This window comes from Halichondria panicea, chromosome 8, assembly GCF_963675165.1.
Source record: "Halichondria panicea chromosome 8, odHalPani1.1, whole genome shotgun sequence".
NCBI classification, from domain to species: Eukaryota; Metazoa; Porifera; class Demospongiae; order Suberitida; family Halichondriidae; genus Halichondria; species Halichondria panicea.
In genome coordinates this window covers 444,425-456,044 of record NC_087384.1, presented here as the reverse complement: position 1 = coordinate 456,044, position 11,620 = coordinate 444,425, and the positions used below count along the sequence as shown (strand labels likewise).

The window sequence follows — 11,620 nt, the reverse complement described above, 5'->3', positions numbered from 1 at the left end:
TAACATGGCATTGCATATAAAAAAACTATGGTCTTACCCCTTTGTTCATGTTCTCCCAAATTGCATCTGCTCCAAAGTCATACCACCTCTCAAATACCACAGCACCGACCACCATTGTTAACATGAACGATGAGCTTCGCCTGAAGATCAAGTTATACGCTGTTCTTGTAAGACCCATCTTCCCTCAGCTTCTTTTCCAAATATTGTGACGTCACGAAAATAATATTCGACAACCATGGGGTTAAAGCTGAAACCACGTGGAGTACATTTTCAAGATGGACTCAGATACAAGTACTAGAGGAACAGCGCCTTCTCCTCCTCCAGGCAGCAATGGCGAGAGGATCACTCTGCCGCATATGATAGATCACATACGGACGGGCCAACTTATAAGAGGTCCATTGCAGCCGTACAAGTGGCTAGAGTACGCTGCCAAACCCAAGACTGAGCAGGAGCTACAGATCCAGAGAGTGATGGATGGATGCACATTCAAGTCCATCATGAGCTTTGTAGTTGGTGGGAACTGTGTTAGTTTGTTTAGTATTTTATTTACGAGATATCAATAACTCTTTCCCCATCCCTCCTGTCCTTTATTACCTCCTTTCTTTCTTCCCCAGGCTAATCACTGGACCTGATTTAATTGTGTGTAACTTTCTTCATTTGTATTGGAAATCACTTATGTGGTGTCTGTATTGATGTGTGTTATTATGTATCTCTATAGGAGGTGCTCTGGGTGGGGCATTTGGTTTATTTATGGCCGGACTGGACTCTCCCATCACGCATGAGAAGATGACCACACGGGAAACACTCCGAGACATGGGCCAACGATCACGATCGTATGCCAAGAACTTTGCAATAGTCGGCTTCATGTTTGCTGGATCAGAGTGTCTCCTCGAAACAGTGAGACAAACAAATCAATAATACTATTCTAAATTGGTATTTCAGTACGTATACATGTAGTTTTCCAAAGAATTTTGATAAAACTGATTGCTTTCTAGTCAAAATGCATTGTACCAGGATGTACTCATGTACTCTTACTCTTGATGGTACACAGTCGGTACATTGTACATAGATAAGAACATTTGCTCACTCACATTTTCCTGTCGTCCTTTATCCCACAGTACCGAGGTAAAGGTGGCATGTCCTCCAGTGTGATGGCCGGCTGTGCCACTGGAGGTGTGCTAGGACTCAGAGGTGAGCGTTACCGTGGGGGTGTGTCATCTGTGAAAGCATGCTCTTATAGCGGAACCCTGTTCAACCATTTTAACTATGTATATACAGTGTTTTGTTAGGCAGGTGTAACGAATCATGAATTGTCTATACAACAAAACATTTTCTTGTCATGACCTGCTTTTCATCGTTCCTAATTACCGTTATAATTACCGTATGTCTCCTGCAGCTATTAATTGAGCTTTCGTAACTATTGCTTTACATTCTTGTGTTAACCCTCCGTTCCCTTACCTGCAGCTGGAGTTCAGGCAGCTGCATTTGGATGCGCTGGGTTTGCTGCTTTCTCTGCAGCTATAGACTATTTTATGAGAAGATAGCTATATATGATCATACACATCTTTTTATCAGCAATTTTGTTTAAGTGTATATTTAGATGTTGGTAGGCAGTACAGTGTTATTCAATATTCAAACTTGTTTTGTTCAAAATTTTATTGCTCACAAATTAATTGAGTTAAAACAACACCTGCTAACAAAGACTGTCATATGTGAAAATACAAATGAGAGAAAAAGATAAAATAAATTTTGCTATAAGAATTATAAGGCTATAAGAATTATTATAATTGTACAGACATAGTTCACACAAACATGATCTTAGGTCCGCCAGTGGGTTGCTGTCTCAAAGATGTTTTAGTCTTAGCGTATTTCTCTACCTGCCCGTGCATGGCTAATACGTCCAGGTGCCCCATACGACTCGGCTGTAGGTAGACCTCCCGTTCGTGCACATGCTGACTCAGCACTCGTAGATGCTCCTTGCTGGAGGAAACAAAGACAAAGAGAATGACACGGGGACCCTTCTTAATGTCCACCACTGAAGAAAAGCCAACTGTGATGATAAAGGCCAGGTCCCAAATGAACAGTGTACACAGTATACATGTGTACAAAACAACCCTTCAACAAAGGCCTCCGTATATAATTATAATGGCCAAAACTTTGTTCCCCCAATGTCCGTATTAAAGGGTTAATTTCCACTTATAATCATACGTAGCATTCTTCAATGGTGGATACTCTCTGTACTTCATACAACGAACGGACGACAAGCCATACTAATCAAAGGAGTACGTGTTATATATACAATTTCCCCGCTAGCTCACCTGAGGCTAACTTGCATGAGGGACGGGTCCTTGTTGTACTCGTGATGTATCCGTCTCAGGGCATGGCGGAAGTGGTAGGCAGTTGTGTGAGGGACAGCTGTAGAGAGTGGGGGGGGGGGGGGGGCGTCATTAGTAGTTGTATGTACAAGATGTTGTATGCACCACTGCACACGAGCTACTTGTATACTGCACAGGTTATGTCCTATACGGCATACAATAATTATGCTGTAAATAATCCTTATGGCTCAGTATAGCACAGTGCTCTTTCCAAGCGTTCAGAAAAACCAAATTACTAACAGTCCATGTGTACACGTATTGCTATGGCTACAGTACCTTCACAGCTGCGGTCCAGACTGCTGTAAGTGACGACAGAGCTGGAGGGACGGACCTCAGATCGTGGTGGTGGTCCAGGGGCATCTCTCCTCAAGGCATTGTCCAACTCCATCAGCTGAGGGAGCAGCGAGCGCCACTGTGTGTGTGTGTGTGGGGGGGGGGGGTAAAGGAATGATATACAGATGCTGGTAAGTGAAACTGTCTACTGTCTACTCACCAGTAAGTTGAGGACACTGTGGTTCCTGTGCAGGTTCTCACTGCCTAGTAACATCACCTCTGTGCCCATGTACTGCTGGACATACAGACACCTCTTCACAAGGTACGGATCTTTATCATTCGACTGAGAGAGGGACGGGGTCAATACAAGGATCAGTTGATACAGATTATATTGTACAGTACTCTACATTGTCGAGTTGACAAGTACACACACAATGCATGCACGATTACTGTATCTAGGCAACCCTAAAAAGCTCTGTTAAAGAAGTAAATACAATGTGGAAATTTAAAAAGCGAATTTGTGAAGTAAATACAACACAAAGGCAACAAGCCAACTCACGGATGGCGGCCTCTTAAGAGTGGTAGGGGGGATCCAGTTTCCCCTACCCTTCAAAGCTCCAATATCATCTTCGTCACTAGATTCATCAGGATCACTCAGCTCGTCCTCGCTGTCCTTTAACCTTGTAGGCTTGGTGATTGCATTTCGTGGTGGCAGTGTAGGAGCTGCTCTCATTTTATCTCTGAGCTGTTGAAATTTGAGAGGGAGACCATTTACGAGAGATTCCGGAGCAATAAAACTAGCTTCTCCAGGAGGTGTAACCGTTCCGTCAGGTATGTATTCATATAAACTCTCCAGGTACAAGCTTTGAGACGCTTGATTCATACTTGACTCACTCTGATCAATACTAACCTCATTTTGATCAATACTCTGATCAATTTGACTCTCTGTTGATACCATTGATACAGTTTTTGATGTCACAGGAGAATCATCGTTAGCCGAAGCTTCATGGAAAATCACATCCTCTCCATTTTGATCTCCGGATATGATTGCCTTCCGATTCCTCAGTTTTGGTGAGTCAGAATAAATATCCGTACTTTGATCTATTGTTCCTTCATTCGATTGGTCAGTTTGCTCCAATGGCTGCTCTTCTTGTAGCTCTGGAGTGTCACTTGAGTCAGGTACCAGAGCCCCCTCTGCGTCAGGGTCCGGGGTTATGACTGGGATGGGGGTGGACTCCTCGTCTTCAATCTCATTGGCTAATTCTCCAGTGTCTGCGAGGAGGGGATGTGAGGACATGTGTTTGGTGCCAAATCCTGAGTAGCTAGTATATAATATAGCTACAGTATACATGTAAAATGTGTTTACAATAGCGTAGGCTTTAGAATAGAGAGAAAGAATCTTTCGTAATGTACTAAAATTACAATTATATATCTATAATAATACCATAATTAATACGTATACTCATCATATATGTACGTGCATAAAAATCCTTTATCTCTTTGTCTACATGTGAATGTACGTACCTGTGATCATGTCTGATGAAGCATCTCTGCTCAACGTGTCGTAAATCGAACGGCGAAGTGATAGATCATCGGGCTGCTTTGGCTGCTCTGCGTCTCTTGCCAGTGTGTAGTTACGCGGGGGTAGAGGGGGTGGGGCAACAGGGGATCCCCCTTGTGGGGGGCGTGGGCGTGATCGTGCATTGGGTAGATTCCGAGGGGGTAGAGGTGGTGGATGTTTGAGGTCACCTTTCTCTGGACGAGAGTTTTGAGCCATCACTCGAACGTCAGAGCCATCCACAAAATCATTGCCACCATTGGCTTCCTTGGCCCCTGCAGCATTAAGCATTTTATCCAGAGTTTCACTGTCAACAAAGTCGTCATCGCAGTCAGAATCAGGTGTGGTCCTGAACTTCCAAGAAGGGGGTAGGGGATTGATCATAGACGCCCTGTTAGCGCTCTGAACAGCTGTTATACTTGCTTCTTGTTCGCTGGAATCGAGAAAAACGGGTGTGTTGATTAACTTGGACAGTTCTTCGTTTGTCAGAGTGGCAGGATTGTTTTCTTGCTTTTGATCACGAGTGAGAGTGTTGTCGTCGTCTTTCTCTTTAGTGCCTCCATCTTGCGTCTTTGGCTCACGAGGAGGTGAAGGGGACGGTGTTGCGTACACTTCACTGCTCACACTACCTGGCCTGGCATCCTCGAAAACAGCGTCAGAATCTTCCCTTTTAATTGGGATGGCTTGGGCCGAGGACGATGGATTGCCACTTGCTCCTTGGCTCACATCTACAGTGCTTTCCATCGTTTCCACTGCATCCACATATTCCGATTCGTCCATATCTTGCTTAGTTGAAGAGCTGCTTGAAAGTCTGTGTTTTACCTCAGGTGAAGGTGGAGGTTTATCGAAAAACACCGTGCTCATATTTGGACTAATAACAATGGCGTCTTCAGAACGGCTAGTAGACTTCATTTTGTTGTGATCTCCTACGACAGCTATTGGGGTACTTGATGATGCTTGTAGTGGAGGGGGTTTCCCTGATCGTGGTGTGCTCTGAAACCCTCCATCAGTGTACGAAACACCTCCAGCCGTGGAATTGTTTGTCTGTCGTCGCCATTGACCTTTCGTTCTCAAAGGGGAGGTTGCGGATACCTGCATCTGTGTGAGTGTGGTCTGAGCAGCTCTATCTAGAGACGAGTACGCTGTCCTGAGGCCGGAGTGGTCCTTGAGCGTGTCTCGAGTGAGTGACTCTTCCTCTCCCGTCAGGAACACCTCCAGTACCCACACCTTGCCCGGGGCAATGTTGTCTGCAGGGGGAGGGGTGTGTATAGTGGTACACTGTACTGACACGGAATACAAATATTGATGGAAGCAATCAAGTACCTAATGGCTGGCTACAGAATTAATATTATCTTTTTCAAAAATTTGACAATCCAAAATAAATTTTCACTTGGTAGACCCCACCTCCCAGTACGAACATGCTACACTAGGTTGCATGGTAGACCCCACCTCCCAGTACGGACATGTGTGTCTACAGTCTACACTAGGTTCCAGTGGACCCACCTCCCAGTACGGACATGTGATCCAGTGAGACTGCTCCTCCTCCGATGAGCAGCAGTTTCTCTGTCACTTCAGGGCTGAACTGACTCATGAACAACCTATGCAGGGGGTACAATATCAACCTATGCAGGGGGCACAATATCAACCTATGCAGGAGCACAAGCCTTTTCATCTTACATGCACTTGATTTAAAACAGAAATGCTATATATACGTGAAGTGCTCTAATTGGTTTCCAGTGTGTACAGAGGCTATCATGTGGTCCCACTGTGTACACTGTACTTGTAGTGGTTGACTTACGCTGTCTCTAATAAGGTGTGTAGTTCAAAACATACAACTGAAATCACTCTATTGCTTCAAGGATCAAGCCTTTAGATGTTACATATACTGACACCAAATACCTCTACAATCAAACCCCATTTGATTTCTACACTACTAATACTTTTAAAGTTATACATGCACTGGTACACAACCCAGTACTGCTAGCATTTTCAGTCTCCACTGGATTACTAAATTGGTTACGTTGATGCCACAGTACCCCTCGCACCCTTTTATCAACCCCCCTCACCCCTCACCCCCTCACCCCCTCACCCCTGATTGTGTGTGAGAGCACCCCCCACGATGGAGGTGTGGTGTTGACATGCCTTCAGGATACGTGATGCCAGGAGAAAGTTACGAGACGATTTCTGAGGAGAACAAGAGCATACACAGCAGCATAGTGTACGCATACGATTACTATGAATGTATGTAGTACAAAACACACGTAATAATGCGATTGGCAGATTGAACAATAATATTGCTACAGTAAAGTATGTCATTAATCGACTTTTAAGGACAGCTAGTAAACTATAATATTAGTTCGTACAGTAAGCAAATGTTGGAGCATACACTAACAATCGGAGCACGGTACAAATTACTTTTAAAAGCTCGAAGGGACAAAATAAGCTCTCAAGTTAATTACCTCCTCCCCTCACCTTCTTGTTTGGATTGGTCTTGATATAGGGTAGGGGATTGAGCATGGCAGGGACAGAGTGCTGGTCCCTCAGTACGTATTCCAGGATACCATTTATACGTGATGACATCATCTCCTTGAACTTATCCCAATCATCCTTGGCTGCCTATGAGGGGCACCAACACATACTACTTACAATGATATAGTAACATGGTAACAGCTCTATGCACAATACTTTGTACTTGTCTGTGAGAGAGCATTTGTAATTTTCTCTGTAACTAGAGTTCTGATGGTCCAAATTCAGTGATTTTTTTTATGAAGGCTTAGAAGGAGCTCGTTCAGATACCGTATAGCGGGTAAATTTCGGGGGACAAAATATTCGTGGTTCAGCAATATTGAGATATTTCGTGGGTAATATTTTCGTGGTTGCTGCTTGCACTGCAGGTAAAGGTAGGCAAGGTCGCTTCATTCGTGGGTAAAATATTCGTGGTCAGACCTCCAACCACGAAAACCACGAATATTTTGCCCCACGAAAATTACACGCTATACGGTAGTATGCCCAAATCTCAAATTTGAAACGGGCCATAATTTCCAATTATTACAACTAGGATTTTGATTAAATTACACACAGGAATCCATAATCATAGACACCATATCAACGGCCCACCCACCTTGTAGACAACACTGGGGGTGTGGTAGTAGAACCGGAACATATCGTGAATGTTCTTGAGGTAGTTGACACAATAGGCAGGGGGCTCCTCTATACGACTGGACAAGCCCTGCGAGGGGGGGGGGCACATCACTATAGCTACAAGCAATACAATTAATATTCAATTTAGCGTGATAATTATGACAAGAAAAATAAACAATCATTCTTCTAATACTTTCAGTGTTGTCAAGGGAATCACTTACACACACAGAGCAATAACAACCTATACACACTTACCATTACGTAATGTTCCCCCAGGCCTCGCACTGCGTACCCTGTGCCCTTGAGTCTCAGGAACTCGGGATACTTGCCAGTGAAGTTCATAGTGCACAGAGACAATCCCACCAGCTGAGAGCATCTCTGCTCGTACTGAGGCTGTATGTGTGTGTGTGTGTGTGGGTGGGTGGTGTGTGTGTGTGTGTGTGTGTGGGTGGGTGGGTGATGTGTGTGCGTGTGGGGGGTGGTAAATTGCGGAGTACATTTAGAACTTAATTTCAGAAATAGAGTTAATATCGTAGCTTGTACCGAGGATGTGTGTGTGCACAGTATTGTAGTTTATTAGCAATCAGACAATTCCCTAGTGCAAATGAGGCAACAATAGAGAAACAATCAGATCACATGATAGCACCTTCTTGAACTCTTTCTCGGGCCTATAAATGACCAGTGCATTCTCCAGAGTGTCCCTCTCAGCCTTTAGTCTGGACAGGTCCACCACAAACAGTGTCCTATCTTGATGGTGGGGTAGTGGGTGCTCAGTAGTAGTAGTGTTTACTGGTGCATAGATATAGTCATCTTCCTGAGCCTCTTTCTCCTTACTACTCTGACCTTTGGAGGCATCTGACCTCACACTGTCTTTAAGCTTTTGTTTGAAGTCCATAGCTTGCAAAGATGAGTAGAAATCCTTCAACAAACAGGACAACTAGCTAACTTAACTAGCAATGGCCAATGTTAGTGACTAGCCCCACCCCCTAAAATTTCATGTGATTGTTGAACTCTGTTTCTGAACTCTAACCCTTGTACTGTATGGCCCTTGTTGAACTCTGAACTTTGTACTTTAACCACACAATAATTTATACAAGAGACAAGAAAAGATACATCTCCTACATTGTGCTAACACTGTCAGCCTTTGTTGCGCTAACAGGCCTACACCACGGGGAACAATGGAAGCCAGTCCCTCGAGCTCGTCTGAGGCGACCAGCCGGAGCTCCTCAGATATTGCTCTACACATCCCTCCAACTTTCATAAAGTCAGACAGTTTATTAAACATGCTCAAACGTGAGGAGAATGATGGAGAAGGTGGTGGTTTCCACACAAAGTACGAGCCCAGAGAGATACTAGGAAGGTGAGATGATCGTATGCCCCAGTGAAGTACGTATAGCACACACACACACACACCCCACCCCCCACACACACACACACCCACACCCCCACACACACACACACCATAGAGGGTTGTCGAGCACAGTACGTAAGTGCGTCTCCAGGGAGACGGGGCTCGAGTATGCGGTAAAGATCATCGACAAGTCTCAAGAGGAGGCCATTACTGAGTCCATCCAGGCAGAGATACAAGTCCTCAACACAGTACCTCCACACAAACACATCAGTGAGTCATTTCTCACTATCCAGCTTTCTTTGAATGCTCTTTATTTGTCGTCTCGTGTATTCAATTTCAAGAGTTTGATACCCCCCAGTTAGTTAGACCACAGTTTCCTTTAAGGCCCAAATCCATTGTTTCAATGCTCAATGTTAATATTGATCGATTGTCACTCTTACCAATTTTTTATTCCTTAGTTAATCTTCAAGATGTATTCGAATCTCCTGCGTTCATCTTCATGGTCTTCGAGCTGTAAGTGCCTCTCTCCTGTATATATACACCACTATGATTGTGTTCATGCAATGCAGTGCTACTGGGGGAGAGCTTTTCGACTACCTCACACAAATGGTCAAGCTATCAGAGAAAAAGACTAGGTAAGAGCGTTTCTGTGTACATGCAGTGCTACACTGATAGCCCCTGCAGACAAGTGATGCAGCAGATCTTACTAGCAGTGGACCACCTTCACTCTCACAATGTGGTACACAGAGACTTGAAGGTGAGCCTTACAGTCACTCAAAAACTAGAGCTGGATTCATTAAATACAACTCTTGCTACTACTGAAGAGACACTAGATACACGTACATGTACTTTACTGTAAGGTTTTGTAGCCCTGAGAAGATTTCGCCCCAAATACAATACTTGGGCCTGGACTAGGGCCATACACACATGGCGTGTGGAGCACTGTCCTATCTTAACATGCTTGTATTTATTGTGCAGCCTGAGAACGTTCTACTGGACGACCAACTGAGTGTGAAAATCTCCGACTTTGGATTCTCTGTCTTTATTGAGGAAGATGAAGAGTTGTCAGGTAACTTTTGAAGAAGCCAGTCTAACCGTACATCTCCAGAAACGTACGCGTGTATAGCTTGCTTATGTGAAGTGTTTCTGTGAAGTCACTCTCTCTCTTTATGCACACAGAGCTGTTGGGGACACCGGGATACCTTGCTCCAGAGATGATCAGGAGATCAGTGGAGACTGGGGCTCCGGGATATGGCAAAGAGATCGACTTGTGAGTACATGCATCAACTCCACACATTATTGTGTGTCAGTGTTGAAGTGCTATCCCTCCTCTTGCAGGTGGGCATGTGGAGTCATCATGTACACCCTGTAAGTATCTAGTTTATGCAATAATTATTTGACTATTATGTGATAAATACACTATTTTTTTGTTGCAACTCCTATTGTATTATAGCTTCATCCCCAGGCCGATATTTCTTTAATAAAGCGAAAAGAGAAAAATAAAAAATCAGCTGGGGACGAGGCTACTATTGTACACTGTATGTCAAACGGCACATGTTGGTACTTTAATCATATCTACCTTACAGGCTCGTGGGTTTTCCCCCTTTCTGGCATCGTAAGCAGCTAGTCATGTTGAGGAGCATAATGGAGGGTCGATACGAGTTCGTTAGTCCAGAGTGGGACGACATTTCAGACCAAGCCAAGGACATGGTGAGGATGAGGGTAGTACTAGGAGATAGCTAGCTAGAGGGTAGAACGGTTAAGCCTGTAGAAAGAAAACAGTGTGTAGATGGAAGCTGCTCAGAGGTTAAATTTGCGTGTGAGGTTCATACTATATTGATCAATACACTCCTAATGATGACAGAATTGTCCCTTTGTTAGATTCGTAAACTCCTGGTGACGGACCCTGGACTCAGACTCACGGCCGATGGTGCCCTCTCCCATCCCTTCCTCCTCCAGAGGACACCTGTCGACTTTGTTGTGTTCTCAGCAAGGACCAAGTTCAGAGTGAGTGTACAGCACATGTACTGTATAGTTATTTGTATAGCTGTGTGTGATATGTACAATACATGGTAGTAGTGGATTGAATCTCATTCCCTGCGTTTAATACAGTCAGTTACACTGCAATAAATAGATTGATGTATTTTCATTAAAGCCAGTTCATACTTATCTCTCTCTCACACACACACACACACACACACACACACACACACACACACACACACACACACACACACATTCAGGGTGTAGTGTTTGGCATAATGAGCTGTTTTGTTCTTCAAAAGATGGGGAAGTCGCCCAAGACCATCACTCTGGCCAGTATAGGCTCTGTGCCATACGATAACCGGTTTGTACGCAGTCTTATCGATGGATGCGCCTTCCACGTGTATGGTCACTGGGTGAAGAGAGGGGAGGAGCAAAACAGAGCGGCTCTCTTTGAAACTGTCCCCATTAAACTATCTGCAGACTCTACTAACTCGTTAGAAGACTCGTTTAGTTTCTTATTAGATGAGACGGATTCTCCGTCTAATAATATGTTCATCGTTTAATTTCTGTTAATTTTGATCAATCAGCATTATTATTGTGAACTCTGTTTTGTGTATATACATTATTATTATGAAAGAGTACATGTCCAGAATTGTTTAAAAAATAAACCGTTTGCTACTGTCTAATGAAAGGTAGTAGGTGCTACTGCCTAATGAAAGGCAGTAGGGCTGCTACCTAATGAAAGACAGTAGGGCTGCTACCTAATGAAAGGCAGTATACGTAGGGCTGCTACCTAATGAAAGGTAGTAGGTGCTACTGCCTAATGAATTCATTATATATAGCTTATTCCCTCTACCACTCTAATACTTTTTGAGCGAAAGCATAACATGGCGAGAGGCATTAGCACAGCGCAGCTTGCGACACTCGTTATATTAG

The 11,620-nt window shown here is 44.1% G+C and overlaps 3 protein-coding genes across 3 annotated transcripts; 2 read left to right on the top strand and 1 right to left on the bottom strand.

Annotated features, from left to right (window-relative positions):
- Positions 1-23: 23 nt before the first annotated feature.
- On the top strand, positions 24-1,673 carry LOC135339353 (mitochondrial import inner membrane translocase subunit Tim22-like). Its single transcript, XM_064535424.1, has 4 exons — positions 24-513; positions 719-897; positions 1,119-1,191; positions 1,465-1,673. Exons 1-4 carry the CDS (start codon positions 276-278, stop codon positions 1,542-1,544), a joined length of 570 nt encoding a protein of 189 aa, XP_064391494.1. The 5' UTR covers positions 24-275; the 3' UTR covers positions 1,545-1,673.
- On the bottom strand, positions 1,622-8,353 carry LOC135339340 (uncharacterized). Its single transcript, XM_064535408.1, has 12 exons — positions 7,994-8,353; positions 7,603-7,740; positions 7,328-7,435; positions 6,679-6,822; positions 6,296-6,390; positions 5,710-5,804; positions 4,173-5,453; positions 3,208-3,920; positions 2,869-2,991; positions 2,652-2,787; positions 2,319-2,415; positions 1,622-1,980 (listed from the first exon to the last, which is right to left on the bottom strand). The coding sequence occupies exons 1-12, from the start codon at positions 8,240-8,242 to the stop codon at positions 1,803-1,805; spliced, it is 3,357 nt and encodes a 1,118-aa protein (XP_064391478.1). The 5' UTR covers positions 8,243-8,353; the 3' UTR covers positions 1,622-1,802.
- A 48-nt stretch (positions 8,354-8,401) lies between these two features.
- Positions 8,402-11,323, top strand: LOC135339345 (phosphorylase b kinase gamma catalytic chain, liver/testis isoform-like). The gene is made up of 11 exons (XM_064535415.1): positions 8,402-8,707; positions 8,814-8,968; positions 9,157-9,211; positions 9,268-9,333; positions 9,383-9,455; positions 9,677-9,767; positions 9,878-9,968; positions 10,037-10,066; positions 10,285-10,408; positions 10,580-10,705; positions 10,942-11,323. The coding sequence occupies exons 1-11, from the start codon at positions 8,526-8,528 to the stop codon at positions 11,245-11,247; spliced, it is 1,299 nt and encodes a 432-aa protein (XP_064391485.1). The 5' UTR covers positions 8,402-8,525; the 3' UTR covers positions 11,248-11,323.
- Positions 11,324-11,620: the final 297 nt, after the last annotated feature.